General features: G+C 38.5%; 1 protein-coding gene across 1 annotated transcript; it reads left to right on the plus strand.

Moving 5' to 3' along the window:
• The first annotated feature begins 477 nt into the window (after nucleotides 1-477).
• On the plus strand, nucleotides 478-16,674 carry acana (aggrecan a). Its single transcript, XM_052561126.1, has 19 exons — nucleotides 478-638; nucleotides 2,993-3,075; nucleotides 3,158-3,541; nucleotides 3,648-3,822; nucleotides 4,056-4,183; nucleotides 4,267-4,560; nucleotides 4,738-5,073; nucleotides 5,606-5,780; nucleotides 6,469-6,596; nucleotides 6,772-7,065; nucleotides 7,179-7,277; nucleotides 8,399-10,198; nucleotides 10,466-10,579; nucleotides 11,336-11,449; nucleotides 12,667-12,825; nucleotides 12,906-12,988; nucleotides 13,085-13,229; nucleotides 13,304-13,486; nucleotides 14,539-16,674. The coding sequence occupies exons 2-19, from the start codon at nucleotides 3,000-3,002 to the stop codon at nucleotides 14,619-14,621; spliced, it is 4,770 nt and encodes a 1,589-aa protein (XP_052417086.1). The 5' UTR covers nucleotides 478-638; nucleotides 2,993-2,999; the 3' UTR covers nucleotides 14,622-16,674.
• Nucleotides 16,675-16,758: the final 84 nt, after the last annotated feature.

The raw sequence follows: 16,758 nt of genomic DNA on the forward strand, positions 1-16,758 counted from the left end.
AATATAGCCTACCTTGAATGCAATATGTAGTGAACTGTGAAGTGAACTGGAGTTGCTACACTAATGCCAGTTTTTATTGATTTCCTAATTATTGTTTTCGAAGGACAGAATTCTTAGATTCTAATTCAGTTGGATTTTGAGCAGCCTAGGTGTTTAAACCAAACCAAAATATCACTGCATTATTCAAAAAGGAATATGACATCATGTAAAAAGCTATATTAGCAAAAAGACCGTCTTTGTTCCGTCCGATGATGTAGCTATTATTGCTCAAAACGGATCAAGAGGACCGTTTACATAAATATCGTCAGGATTTGCGCATGTTTGCCACAAAAGTTTCAGAGGCTGGCTCTATGTAAACTATAACCAAATTACATCATGCATGGAAATTTTATGTGCTCCTTCACTCCACCTCTCATCCCCTAGCCCCCCTTTCAGCTCCTGTTCAGTTAAAGTATTTCCCCTGTGAGCAGAGTTTCTTTCTGCTTCTCAGTCTTCTGCCAGAAGCGCCTCTGAACTTTACTGCACACGCGACACTTTTATTACGGGTTTGGATTGAGAGAGGCGCGTGCCATCAGAGAGCTGGAAAGCATCTGCAATCGAGGAATATAAGAGTTTCAGAGGGAAACTGCATCTTACAGGTAATGTACAGTTTGGCTTTATGTTGTGGTTTCGCTAGCTGTACAGGTGAGCACTTTCTGGCTCAATTACATGAATTCAGATGCTCAGGGTAGATTTAATTGTTGAAGTAATGTGAGATTACAAGTTGAAAGTTGTGAACCTTCAGTTATTCTCTGATACGTGCTGATATTAAACACTAAAATGTCTAACAGAGTGACAGTAAAGAGAATCAGATTTGATCATGTGGAAAACTTAGCATTTTGGAGCATTGATATAATGAATAATCATAATAAATGTGAAGAATAACTATTATTTACCAATAACTTTTCGTTTTGAATCATGACTGGAGGTGGTTTTGTAATAGGACCTATTTCAGATACTTTTGTCTTAGCTTAAATTGAACTGAAGTTAATTTGGTTGCTCTACCGTGTCATATAGTTATATTTGATTATTACAGAAAAAACATAATTTATATTTTAATGTCTTGTTAAGATGCTGATGTTGTTATATGCAACCTTCCTGACCTAAAGTGACAAATAACTTGTCAGTACACTTTTCTCAGTACACTCTGAGAAAAACTGTCGCTAGGTAACCTTTAAATATAGATTATTATGTATCATTTGGTGGTAAAGAAGGCACACGTTTCAGCTTTGGTAGGGAGCAGTCCCAGTGATAGCTCTGTACCTTTTCTTTTCCTGAGACAGTTCTTGCACTTACTTTATACATTTACTCATCCTAAGGCCATCCGAGATGTAGATTAAACTATAAAGTATCCGCTGAAACTGATATTTCAGATGAAACTTTATGTCTTAAGCCCTTTTTAACATTGGCTGAAAAATGCTGTGTTTCATTCATTAACTCTTCCTACTCCTGTAATGCTGCTGGCTAGGTATAATGGCTAAATGACTTATCGTCAGTGAAATGCATCTAAATGTACTTGTTTCAACCTACTGTATGTATTGTTTGTGCCCTGCTCACAAACTGTACGTGATCAGACGTAGAGAAATAAAGCACACTGTAGTGACATCTTTGTTTGTTGATACTTAAGCAGGATTAATTGACCCATCAGAGCATTTTTCCAAGTGGGCTAATATATATTTTATTTACAAAATAGGTTATTATGTTTGACTTATAATGGCAAGACCCTAAATTACAGTTTTGTTGTTGACCCTTTGACATCCACATGGTGGCACATGTTGACTAAGAATTGCTTAAAATTAATTTGAGCATATTTCTGTTTTGGGGGATTATCCTGAGATTAACTGTTGCAACATTTAATTGATTCTGTCTGGTAATGTTGTTTAATCCCTGTTCTATGTCTCGTTTACTGGCTTTGACAGAAACACACAACTTTTAACGTTTCAAGTTTGAGCAATGATTCATATATTCATCAGTCTTTTATCTTTCTATGAACTTCTAAATCTTGAATGATTTCTATTTAAGCTTTAACTGGGACAAACACTGCACTTTAAGGAGGACTTAAATTAAGACCAACACATAAGCCATTAAGCCTTTTTTCCCATGAAACCAACTTTGGCAACTGATTTTATCTTATCTGTCTTTTTCCTTTGTGCATTCTCTAAACACAGTCCAGAGCACTTTAAAATAAACACCTGCACACATTTTTCAGATAGCGTAATTGTTTTTTCTGAGCTTTATATAAAATGACTTAATACTTCTAAATAGATTTAACATCATTTGCGATACCTCATACATTAAAAATGGCTTGTTGGTCACAGAGTGTAAGCATGTATGCTGCTCACTTTCTCAGATTTTTTTTATGTTGTTTGCTTTACACGATTAGATTTGGACTGGACTAGAAGGAGAGGTGGGTGAGGACAAACTGGATATGGAATAGTGTATAAAAAGCTCTAGTTTAACAAGCTAAGAATAAGTGTCTCTCTGTTCTAGCAGCATGTGTAGATAAGCTATGTATAGAAAGCACTGTTGAATGCTTTGCAGCAAGTCAAATAAATATAGCATCACCCCTAAAAGCGTGCCAACACTGGCAAAGATTTTTAAAATGTTGTATGTTTGATAAGTAAGGGCAAACTCTGTGAACTAGAACAACAGCATATCTCTATCTATCCATGCATGGCCGACATTCAGTAATTAATGGCTAGTTAATTCCCGAACCGCCTGGTACAGATATGACCAGCTTGTTCTGGCTTGAGAACTGTACTGTTGCTGTGGTCATTTTGGGAACTGAAAATTACATGTTGGGTTTCTCTCTCAAAAACCTCTTATTTTACCGAACCTTTGTTATGATCTTGGAAAACCACATTTGGTCCACAGCATATGCTGTCTGAATAAAATCTGTTGAGGAAAGCACAGTATAAGTTGCATTTTAATGGATATTCTTTTAAACCTGTAGGTGAACGATGCTGTCCTTGCTTTCGCTGAGTATGTGTTTCTGGGTCTGCTCGGCCACAGCGTCTTTTGATTACTTTAACACTGGTGCGTATTGGTTGTGTAAGTTACATATTGAAATTGCTAGTTTTCTTGAAAACCTTTATTAACCTTGTACATGTTATCACAGAGCCTGAAAGCACACTGGGAGTCAGCATACCCAATGAGCATCCTCTCCGGCCTTTGATGGGTGACACATTAATTCTGCCCTGCTACTTCTTGGACAACACGGTCAATGACCCTGGTGCGCCCACCATTGCCCCTTTGTCTCACCGGATCAAATGGAGTCTGGTCACCAAAGAAAAGACCACAAACATTTTAACGGCATCTGAAGGAGTGGTGAGCATTGACAAAAGGTATCTGGACCGGATCACCATGTTTGCATACCCCATGACGCCCACAGACGCCTCCATTAAGATCACTGAGCTCCATACCAATGACTCGGGAGTGTACCGCTGTGAGGTCATGCATGGGATAGAGGACAGCTATGCTGTTGTTGACGTTCAAGTTCAAGGTACTTTTTGTGTGAAGATTCTTAAAGAGAAAAATACTTTATTACTTTATGTGTGTGCTTTTTTTCTCTCAGAAATGTGACATAGATGTACTTTTATTTTGCTAAGGAATTGTTTTCCACTATCGTGCCATCACCACACGATATACCCTTACATTTGAGAAGGCCAAGGCAGCCTGTATTCAAAACAGTGCAGTGATTGCTACTCCGGAGCAGCTCCAAGCAGCTTATGATGAGGGATTCCATCAGTGCGATGCGGGCTGGCTTGCAGATCAGACCGTCAGGTCAGTTACCTTCAATGTAAAAACAGACATAATAAAAATGGCAGCTGTGGTGTCCAGAATATACTGTATTTTTTTTTAAATGTATAAGAAATGAAGTGAATATGTTAACGTGTTTACTGTAGCTTTTTTCCCGAAAACACAACAACAAAAATTTTTTCATGTATATTTAGTTAATGTTCTATAGTTTTGTTCGAAAATTTGATGGAAGTATTGCTATTTGTTATGGAATAAAGGTACCCTATTCATGATCCTCGTGAGGCTTGTTACGGAGACAAGTACGAGTTTCCAGGAGTGAGGACGTATGGAGTAAGAGATGTGAATGAGACGTATGACGTGTACTGCTTTGCTGAGAAAATGACAGGTACTTGTTTGAGACGGCAGAGAACATAATGCCTTGTTTGAAGAACATTGAAATGCTGAAAAACGTTCCATTTCATCTCACAGGGAAAGTTTTCCACACTACTTCTCCTAACAAATTCACTTTTGAGGAGGCAGAAGCTGAGTGTGCAAGGTTGGATGCCAAGTTGGCCACCACAGGACAGCTGTACCTGGCATGGAAGGGTGGCATGGATGTTTGTAATGCAGGCTGGCTGGCAGACCGGAGCGTCCGCTACCCCATCAACATCGCCCGACCGCAGTGTGGGGGTGGCCTGCTGGGAGTGCGTACCGTCTATCTGTTTCCCAATCAGACCGGCTACCCTCTCCCAGACTCCCGCTATGATGCATTTTGCTACTCTGGTACAAAATTCTCTATTATTTAGCTATTCCTTCTTTGTCATTTAGGATTGTTTATCCACATACACTTATGTTACTTGATTGTTTTATCCTTAGTGATCCACAAGAATGTGTGTTTAATAGCTGGTGCTAATTGATTAGGTACTGACAGGTGTATATTGTTCATATATTTTAATTTAGGTATGGCTGAGGAAGGTTCTGGCCTATTGCCATTCGATATAGAGATGACCACGGAAGCCAGCAATGGTGTACCGGGTGTGAACACAATCACAGAAAGTCCCCAGGTCTTTTTAAAGCCCACCTCCACAGCAGGTGAACTGCAGGGAGAAGTTGTAACATACAAGCCATCAGTGACTACTAGTGTTGAGTTTCCATATACTGCACTAAATATTTCCCAGCTGCCCCTTTTACCACCCCCCAGCTCTGTGGACACTTTAGATGTGGTCACTGATGGGATTGATCTTGCCTCTGATTTATCCCGTTTGAATGAAACCCAAGGCATCATGTCCGCCACAGGTATGCATCAATATGAGATCAACACAGTAAAAATGAATGTGAGGCATTGTTCTGTTCTCTGTCATTTGACATATGTATGTATTGACTGCAAACCACAATACTTTACGGTTTATATTAATTCTATATGTAAAAATTCTTAGTTATTGCTGTGTGCCACCTTATGTATCTCATTCCTGGTGGTTTCAGTTCACCTTATAGTATTTGCCCAGATCAAATTTATCATGATAACACAACACATACAAAGACCAATGAAGTTTATGAGGGTTACTCTGTTCCTGTTCCTCTTCCAAGATAAATCATGAAAATGCATGATATATATTGTCATCAGTGTCAAAATATTTATATCGCAACCACAGTGAACAAATGTCTAAATGCTGAATTCGACTAAATGCAAATTAGTATATTAAACTGGAGTAACAGCTTTTTGAATAGCATGTAAGAATCTTGCACTAGAAAAAGACAATTAAGTGTTATAAACCTATGTAACTTAGATAAATCTGTTGACACCCATTGTTATTAATTCCCTCTGCAGGGGTGGTCTTCCATTATCGAGCAACCTCTGGTCGTTATGCTTTTGACTTTGTCGAGGCTCAACTGGCATGTCAGAGCATCGGTGCAGTCATTGCCAGTCCCCAGCAACTGCAGGCAGCATATGAGTCTGGTTACCATCAATGTGACGCTGGCTGGCTGTTAGATCAGACTGTCAGGTGTGAATAACTGCACAATTGTAACAATGTGCTGAACTGTTTTCTTTCAATTGTTTGTGTGTCTGTTTTTATTTCTATTTTATAATGTTATAATGTTGTTGTTTTTTAAATGTGGAGCAGTGGACACATTCACTTTATGTTATAATAAAGTTATTAATTATAATATTTTGATTATATATTTACCATATATAAACTTATTAGTGTAAAGCAAAATATTTGTGGCAGGGCTGATAACAAATGGTTCTAGTGGAATTTCCTGCCTCATACTGCAAGAATATATGTGACCCTGGACCACAAAACCAGTCACAAGGGTCAATTTTCCATTGATGTATGTTTTGTTCGAATATGACAATATTTGGCCAAGATTCAATTGTTTGAAAATCTGGAATCTGGCAGTGCAACAAAAAAAAAAAAAAATATATATATATTGAGAAAATCGCCTTTAGAGTTGTCCAAATGAAGTTCTTAGGAATGCATATTACTAGTCAAAAATGTTAATTTTATATAATTACGGTAGGACATTTACAAAATATCTCCATGGAACATGATCTTTACTTTATATACTAATGATTTTTGGCATAAAAGAAAAATCTATAATTTTGACCCATACAATGTATTGTTGGCTATAATGCTTTTGTGCTCCAGGGTCACATATGTTTACCAATGTATGTAAATGATGTTTATGCAGGTATCCCATTGTGTCTCCACGTGAGAAATGCTCTGGTGATTTGGAGCATGTTCCTGGTGTGAGGTCTTATGGACTGCGTTCTTCTGATGAACGCTATGATGTGTACTGCTATGTGGACAAGCTACGGGGTAAGAGGCTCTCCATAAATAGATAAAAACTGTTGAGTGGACAAAGGGTAAATAAATATAAATTAATTCCATTTTAAATTTCTGAGATTGAAACAAAAGAGAACAAATTTAAAAAGCTGGATTCTCTCATTGGAAGGAAATATTACCAAATCTCTCTGCGTCTCTACATTTTCAGGGGAAGTTTTCCATGGAAGTTCATTCGAGGGATTCACTTATGGTGAGGCAGTGGCTTACTGCCAGGGCAAGAATGCCTCCCTGGCCTCCACAGGAGACCTGTATGCCGCTTGGAAGCAGGGCTTTGATAAGTGCCGTGCTGGTTGGCTTCTTGACCAAAGTATACGTTACTCCATCAATAACCCGCGGCAGCAGTGTGGTGGAGGGGAGGCTGGAATTCACACAGTTTACAAGTTTCCCAACCAGACTGGCTCTCCTGACCTGCACTCCAAATTTGATGCATACTGCATCAAGGGTAAATACCTCTAGTGTAATCATACAGTGTATTTTATTTTTAACGTAAAACATTAAGTCTGATGAGTGTTTATACAAAATACATGATTCTTTAAATATTTTTTATACATACAGTGGATCTGGATCTGTCTCTGAATGAAAGTGAAACAAATATGACGGTGACAGAGGACAAGATAGTGAGCGTGACATCCCTCCCTGCTCTTCTCAAACCTGGTAATATACTGTAGCTCAGGATACATATACAAGTCAGTGACAATAAAGATAAAAATATGCATAAATCATACATCTGAATTGTTATTTAAGAAATGCTCAAATATATTTTGTTATATTTGATGTATTACAGTAATTCATAAAGATTACTTTTTGAGGAATCACAGTCTGTTGCATTTTACAACTTGAATTAGCATTGGCATTGAATTACCATAAGAAGTGAAAAAAGTCAAATTGTCTCTTCTGGTACCCTCATGTGATTCCACACCTGTATGACATTCTTTCTTCTGAGAAACACAAAAGAAGATATTTTGAAGAATTTTGGTAACCATAATTGACTTCCATTTTATGGACCAAAAAGACTTTTCTTAAAATACAGTACAGACCAAAAGTTTGGACACACCTTCTCATTCAAAGAGTTTTCTTTATTTTCATGACTATGAAAATCGTAGATTCACACTGAAGGCATCAAAACTATGAATTAACACATGTGGAATTATATATGGAATTATATACATAACAAAAAAGTGTGAAACAACTGAAAATGTGTCATATTCTAGGTTCTTCAAAGTAGCCACCTTTTGCTTTTATTACTGCTTTGCACACTCTTGGCATTCTCTTGATGAGCTTCAAGAGGTAGTCACCTGAAATGGTCTTCCAACAGTCTTGAAGGAGTTCCCGAGAGATGCTAAGCACTTGTTGGCCCTTTTGCCTTCAGTCTGCGGTCCAGTTCACCCCTAAACCATCTCGATTGGGTTCAGGTCCGGTGACTGTGGAGGCCAGGTCATCTGGCGCAGCACCCCATCACTCTCCTTCTTGGTCAAATAGCCCTTGATGCCTTCAGTGGGACTCTACAATTTTCATAGTCATGAAAATAGAGAAAACTCTTTGAATGAGAAGGTGTGTCCAAAGTTTTGGTCTGTACTGTATATTGTTTTATTTCACACAAAGGAAATAAATTCATACAGGTTAATAACAACAGGAGGGTGAGAAAATGATGTCAGAATTTACATTTTTGAGTGAACTATCCCTTCAATGGAACTATCCCATGTGTTTTTTTATGTATTTTAATGCATGATCAGTGTTAATTTTGGTGCAGTACTTTAGATTTTGTGTTTCCTCAGAAGGAGTTGCTCCCACTACTTTCCCTGCGGAATCCTCTGGATCTGGCACATCTGGGCTCAATGGCACTGATGATCAGTTGAGCAGTGGGAGCGGGGATCAGCCAAGTGGGTCACATGTTTCAAGTGGAGACTCTTCTGGGGCTAGTAGCACTGATGATCTGTTTAGCAGTGGAAGCGGGGATCAGCCAAGTGGGTCACCTATTTCAAGTGGGGATTCTTCTGGGGCCAGCGGAATTGACAGTCTGTCGGGCAGTGGAAGCGGGGACCAACTGAGTGGGTCATTTTTGTCAAGTGGAGACTCTTCTGGAATCAGTGGCTCTGATGATCTGTTGAGCAGTGGAAGCGGGGATCAGCCGAGTGGGTTATTTGTTTCAAGTGGAGACTCTTCTGGGGCCAGTGGCAATGACAATCTGTTAGACAGTGGGAGCGGAGATCAGCTAAGTGGTTCATTTGTTTCAAGTGGAGACTTTTCTGGGGCCAGTGGCAATGACAGTCTGTTGGAAAGTGGGAGCGGGGATCAGCCGAGTGGGTCATTTGTGTCAAGTGGAGACTCCTCTGGGGCAAGTGGGAGTGGGGATCTGCCAAGCGGGTCTTTAGGTTCTTCAGGATCTGGCAGTGGCTTAGATATCCTAGTGACCTTTACAGAAAGTGACTCCATTTTATCAGGAGTTGGATCAGTTTCAGGAAGACCTGAGGAGGCTGGGGAGGCAGGCACAGAGATCCTGACCTTTCCCTTTGGCCATGGCTCAGGGCTCTTTGGATTGGACACCTCTGGGTCAGGATCAGGAAGTGGGTCAGGGTTTAGCTCTGAAGAGAGTGGATCTACCTCAGACTTTTCTAGCAGCTCAGGAGAAAGCGACGAGAGTGGAGACCTTTCTGGCAACTTCTCAGGATCAGGTTCTAGCGAGGAGTCCTCAGGAATTAGTGGTTTCCCATCAGGAATTCTTCCCTCTGGAGGATCAATTGGCATTTCATTAATCGATGGCAGTGGTGACATCATGGTGGATAGCCCTTGGGTAAAGGTGTTCACTGCTCCACATTTAACCGAACAAGAACTGAGTGGAAGCCATGTGGATTTCAGCGGATCAGGACATATCTCAGGGTCTGGGATGAGTGGTGATGTCTCTGGGATGAACGGTGATGTCTCTGGGATGAGCGGTGACATCTCTGGGATGAGCGGTGATATATCTGAAGTTAGCGGTGTCCACAGTGGCTCTGAGAGTGGTTTAGAGTTTTCTGGTCTGACATTTTTGGGATCGGGCTTTATTGATCTCACAGAACAACCTCGTGAGCAGGAAGCTTCTGGACTTTTGGTGTTTGGGTCTGGTGAGAGAAGTGGATTTACATCTGGAGGCTATGCCATTGAATCAGGGGAAAGATCAGGAGAATCAGCTAGCGGTGATATCATCTTCTTCTCCAATAATGGTCAGGTGGAAATGTCCAACAAGCCCTTCCAAGTCATGGAGCTAGGAAGGGGGGAGTTGGAGTACAGTGGCACCAACAGGTTGTCTTCAGGGAGTGGAGACGACCAAAGTGCCTTTGCTAGTGGACAAGAACATGAATGGATCCTAGATACTGAAGATACGCCAACAGTGAACTCCAGTGATGCTGTAGATGTACTATCTGCTCAAGGGCCATCTAGCTTGTACAGTGATGCTGCAGGACCTCCATTGCCACCATTATCGGAACCAGAGGGAATCACAAGTAAACTTGACACTGTTACTTCTGCAGCTTTGTCTTCTACCACAGAACCTACTTCTTTACAGAGCCCTTCTGTCACGGAAGGATTTGCTATTAACGGTAAGATCCCTTTTGCGTAAAATTTGTTCAAATATAGAACAGAGATATATAACATATCAGTTCATTATCTATTACTGGCTGGTAATAGATAAAAAAAAAAAGTGTAATCTAAACAATTTTTATACTGCCTAATTATCTGTAGCATGAAAATAATGGTTGACTCATTGGTGAATCATATTATATATTTTTTTCTTCTCACCCTGCTTCTTCTTTCTATGTGTTTTTTCATCAAGTTTTGCTCTCTTTCTTTCTCAAAAACCATAATAGCTTCTCTTAACCCATGCGAACCAAACCCTTGTGGAGCTGGGGTGTGTTCGGTGAAGGATGGTGTGGGCATTTGTCACTGCCCACCTGGACAGCATGGAGAAGAGTGCCAGTTTGGTGAGTCAGACTGAATTGAATCAGATACTGAATCAGTCACATAAATTATGGTTAATTTTTACAATTCTGTATTTTGAATATTGGACATTTTGATAAACATTCTTATTATGAACAGCCATCCTGTTTGCCTTTAACAGCTGTTGTTGCTTTTTTAGGCTCATATTTGGGTTCAAATGAATCAAATGATTGTCTCACTGTTTTGCATTTTTTTTGTGAATAACTTCTGTTCAGTTTGCTCTTGCCTGATTTATGTCCTCACAGTCCATTTTACAGGTTATGTGGCATGTATGTGTGGTTAAGTACTTCTCAACTCAGCTCTTGTTTCCAGATATCTTTTCAGTGACTGTTCACCTGTGTTGTTTTTGTTCAGCTGTGCCTTTGCTGCAGTCTGGTTTAATCAGCACGCCTGCTAACACCTGGTATATGCACATACTTCTCGTCCATCTTCATATGAATCTGAACTCTGCTTCTGTGTCTTGGACTGTAAGAGTGCTGATCTGCTCACCCCATGAGAGGCAAAAAAATTGATCCCAGGTCAGCGCTCTTACAGCAACTGCAACTGACTCTGATCTCTCCTCCAATTTACCACAATTTAATGAGTGTCTCTTCTCAGCTCATCAAAATATTGATGGTATAATTATGCAAGAGATTCGTTTAGAAGCAGCTCCAAGAGTTCTGATTCAATGGTGCCAAGCTTGGCCTTCCTCAGGGCACCTTCATAGTAGTCAGCTTTAATCGCTAAACGTTTATTTGCAGAGGTTGATGTTTGCCATTCAAACCCTTGCGCCAATGGAGCCACCTGTGTGGAGGTAGAGGACACTTTCAAATGCTTATGTCTGCCCAGCTACGAAGGAGACCACTGTGAGATTGGTATGAGGCTGCTTCAGCTAATTCTACTAACGGTCTTTCAAAAACAACCTTAAGGTGACAAACAGCTCTAGATGATGCTGTAGTGGAATGAAAGTCCCTGGAAACAGGGCATATTTGTGTCGAATAAGGATTGGTGAGGGTTTTTGTTTTGTTTTGCTTGTGTGTGTGTGAGAGAGACTTTTGCCTGTCCATTTATGGAAATCTGTTGCAGTTAAACATCAGCGTTATTAAGGATGTAATGATGCATTTGCAGTTACTGTACAAATATAGCAAGAAGTATCTTAGACAGGAAGGGTCTTAGGTAAACAGAATGTGTCCTGTTCATATTTTCCATCTGAGCAGTGACTAGAAATATCTCAATTGTTCTTTTTTTATGCTTGATGTTTCTCTTGGCATAATATATGGAATTTAATCGTCGGTCTTCTGGAATACTTTTACACGATTGTGGAAAATCACTTTATCTGAAAAGCTGATATTATGCCACATTAAAGGCATTTGTCACTTACTTAAAACACTGGTTTTAAACACTGAAAGATAAAGTGACTTTATCCAAATCCCTAAGCACATTCCATCATACATTTGTCATTTGTTTCTTATTTGCCTGTATAGTAAGTATTAAAGGGAAAGCTCACCCAAAGATGAAAATTCTGTCATTATTTACTCACCCTTATGTTGTTCAAAACCCATAAGATTTTCGTTCATCTTCTAAACACTACTTAAGATATTTTTAATGAAACCTGAGAGATTTCTGTGCCTCAACTGGAAGTCCATTCCACTGATTCCACAAAATGCATGAGAATTAGTGATGCTTTTTATCATCGTTTGAGCTTCCGTTGACCTTGTTTGATGTGCTTTATGAATGTGCGTTGATCAATGTTTACGTATGAAAAGAAGTCCAATTAAATCTGTTTATCATATAAAGCAGTTTTGTGTCTTCACAAGACTTGATTTAAACTGCTCAATACATATGGATTACTTTTATGATGTCGTTATAAACTTTTTGAAACGTCAGTTTGTTTAGATTTTTATTGGAGGGACAAAAATATATCTGGTTTCATTAAAATAACTTTGCGTTTGTGTATGGGTTTGGATCATGAGGATGAATAAATGAAGTCAAAATGAAAATTAAGCCTGTATCAAGGACTATTCATCTTGCGATAGTGGTCTAAGAGGATATCTGGTTAAAGTGGTAAATATGCCATGTGATGTTGCTTCAGATGTGCACAGCTGTGAGGAGGGCTGGACTAAGTTTCAGGGCAACTGTTACTTGCATTTTTCGGAGAGAGAGACCTGGCTGGACGCTGAGCAGCACTGTCGAAACTTTAACGCTCACCTGGTGAGCATCATCACTCCAGAGGAGCAAACCTTCATCAGCTGTGAGTGTGTGTCTGTGTATTTTAGCTCCTAAGTATCTGTGTTGTTTTTCTGATTACAAACAATCCCCCTCTTGAAACAGCATACGCACAAGACTATCAGTGGATTGGACTGAACGATAAAATGGTGGAAAATGACTTCCGCTGGTCAGATGGGACTCCGCTGGTAAGCCCGGCTCTGGCTAAGAAGCTGTATTTCTAATAATAAAACTGTTTGATTGAGATACAGTTTAATGCTTGATTTTTCTCTTCCTTTCCTTAGCAATACGAGAACTGGAGGCCTAACCAGCCTGACAATTATTTTAACTCTGGTGAAGACTGTGTTGTAATGATCTGGCATGAAAATGGCCAATGGAATGACGTGCCCTGCAACTATCACTTACCTTTCACATGCAAAACAGGCCCAGGTATGCTCAGCACCAAACACAAACAAATGGCATCACTAGTGACTCACTTTCAATTGGACTTCCTCTTCTTTCAGTGACATGTGACCAGCCTCCTAAAGTGGAGAATGCCAGGATATTTGGCAACAAGAAAGATCGTTATCAGGTGAATTCTATAATTAGATACCAGTGCAGTGACAACTTCACACAGCGCCACAAACCTGTGATCCGCTGCATGACAGATGGACAGTGGGAGAAGCCGCGAGTGCAATGCATAGCCAGTAAGCTATTCAAGTATTACCACAAACATGACTATTACCCTACCATTAAAACGTTTGGCGTTGGTTAGTTAAAAAAAAAAATTATAATAATAATTTTTAAGTGTCTTATGCTCACCATTTATTTGATCAAAAATGACAGTAACACTGTGAAATTATTAAAATAACTGCTTTCTATTTTCATATATTTTAAAGTGTAATTTATTACTTTTATAGCAAAGCTAAGTTTTCAGCAGTCATTATTGCATGATCCTTCAGAAATCATTCTAATATGCTGATTTGGTGATCAAGAAACATTTCTTCTTATATTCAATGTTGTAAATGGTTCTGTTGCATACATTGTTTCATAATTCTTTTTTTTTTTTATATAATAATGAAAATGTATTTACTGTCTATTTTGAAAAAAAATGTATGTGTCATTGATGAATAAATGTATTTTTAAAAATAAAGTACTGATCTAAAACATTTTAAAGGTATAGTTCACCCAAAAATAAAAAATTATGTAATTAATTACTCACCCTCATGTCGTTCCAAACCCGTAAGAACTTCTTTCATCTTTGGAACACAATTATTTTTTTATGAACTTCGAGAGCTTTCTGACCCTGCAGAGACAGCAAGGGTACTTTGTTTTGCACGGAAATAAAACAAAAAAGGACAACTTCAACTAATTCAACAATTCTTCTCACATGGACTATTTTAATGATGTCCTTACTACGTTTCTGTGCCTTGATCGTGGTAGGACCTTTGCTGTCTATGAAGGGTCAGAAAGCTCTCAGATTTAATAAAAAAATATCTTTATTTGTGTTCTGAAGATGAGTAAAGGTCTTACAGGTTTGGAACGACATGAAGGCGACTAACTGATAGAATTAAAATTTTTGGGTGAACTATCCCTTTAAATCATATATCTATATGATGTTTTAATCATATAAGATTTAGAATAAGAATGAATTTAAACTACTTAATTATTTAATCGACTTTGTAAGTTTTTAACGTATATTCTTTACATTACTATTTGAAAGCTTCTGACATGATTTCTTTTGTTTTTGTATTTTTAGAGGTCAAATCTGGACTGCAAAAGGAATCTTCTGTTCATCACTCGAATAAATCTAATACAACAACATTGGAGAAACATCTATAAGGAGATTTGAAGAGCTAGAGATTCATTTTTAAATCTGTACGATTTTTATATTTATTTTCCAAGACACTGAATTATGAAGCATTTCTGATTAAAAAGTGTTATTTTCAAGATAAGTGCCCATCTTGTATATTGCTGCCCCCTATACATTAGATTTCAGCTATTGGCCATCAGCCATGATGAAGTGATTCATCTCATCCCTGCAACAAAAGATCAGAGACCAAAAGATCAAAGACCAACAGCATTCATAAAGATGTCTGTAAATATTAGCAGGTTTTCCTTTTGGACCAGCTAGTGTTTTATGTTAAAATGTACTCAGTGAAGAGCTGGATGTGCCCAGTTTTTCCTCTGTGAAGGAGAGTGCAACAATTTTGTCTTTCTCTGCTAGTAAGCCAAATTTGAGGTACATGCACAACATAAATGATATGATGAATTGTGAAGTATTATTTTCATCTAGTTTGTCGAGAAAAGATGCAAACCTAAAAAAAAAAAAAAGTCTATAGCCATAAAAAAACAACTTTATTTATTTCTAATAACCAGACAGATTGAGAAAACAACTTGCACAAGGATGTCGTTAATTTGTTATGTCTGAGTTGGAAACTAATGTGAAATGAGATCTATTTATTTCTCACAGCATAACACATAGTAGGCTACATCCATCTTTGACTGGGTGTGTCCATCATTTCACAAAAGCCATATGTAATTAAAGGAACAGTTCACCCAAAAAAAGAAAATCTGCTTAAAATGTACTCACCATAAGGCCATCAATGATATAAACGAGTTTGTTTGTTCTTTCGAACAGATTTGGACAAATGTAGCTTTACATCCTGGCTCACTGATGGATCCTCTGCAGTGAATAGGTGCTCTCAGAATGAGAATTCAGACAGCTGATAAAAATCTCACAATAATCCAAAGGTAATCCACAAGACTCCCGTCCATTAATTTATAATCTTGAAGCAAAGCGAAAATCCATCGGCATACTTCTTTAGAACTGTTTTGGCTTATGAACAGAGCTTGATCTGTGCATATTTATCTCCTTATTCAGACAAGATGAACAATATGGATTGAAGACTTGTTTGCAGTTAAAAAAAAAAAAAACACCTTAATGGTAAACACCTTATTGTGTTCATTACAAACACACAACTTTATGCTTCACAAGATATTGATGTACTGGAGTCGTGTGGATTACCTTTGGAATATTGTTTTCAATATTAACCTTTGGAAGGTTTTTTCAGCTGTTTGGACTCTCATTCTGACAGCACCCATTCACTGCAGAGGACCCATTGGTGAGCAGTTGATGAAATCATAAATTTCACACAAATCTGATCCAAAGAGGACACAAACTCATTAACCGTACATCTCAGATGGCCTGGAAGTGAGCAAATTTTCAATTTCAAGTGAACTATTCCTTTAAACAACATCAGACAGAGCTGGCCAAACCCAGGCAGATTATGAATGTAAACCCAACAATGAAAATGTACTTGTTTGTTAGATGTTATCTGTCACCCAAGACTGTGCAGGGCATAGTACTACATGGGGACAAGAATGACCCTGGAACAGCTAACAGCTTTTATTTTATAACAATAGTTCAGATAGAACCATTAATGACAAGTGCCTTGTGAATATTTTACATTTTGCCTGTGATGAGACTGCTTGCTTAGTACAAGAGGCTGTGCCTCTTTCCCAAACGCAGCGGGAGCTCTCTTTTATACAGCATAGCTTTAGGTTCATCTGATACAGCTGAAATGACGAATGCAGCGTGAACTGCAGGAGATGCACAAATATTTCTTGAAAAGCATTTTTTTTCTCATGAATAGCAAAGGGGTTGGATACTGTGTGGCATAGAAAACCTATCATTTCTTTAATTGTGATGGATGAGTGGCCAAAGTCAACAGTGAAAACATGGGAAAATACGAAATGATACTGTCGTTGTGATAATCTGTTTTATAGTAGGAGAATTTCAATTTATCCATGAATGTCTTCAGATGAACTTTGTGTTTGAATACCTGTATTACAGCAAATGCAACAACGTGCCATTAAAACATTCCATACATCATGTTTAATAAAGAACTGATTTGTTCGTTGGTCTGGTCATACAGAACAGAAATGAAGGGCAAAGAGTACTTAGAGAGTATTCACG

The sequence above is a fragment of the Carassius gibelio genome, chromosome B7, assembly GCF_023724105.1.
Source record: "Carassius gibelio isolate Cgi1373 ecotype wild population from Czech Republic chromosome B7, carGib1.2-hapl.c, whole genome shotgun sequence".
Lineage (NCBI taxonomy): Eukaryota > Metazoa > Chordata > Actinopteri > Cypriniformes > Cyprinidae > Carassius > Carassius gibelio.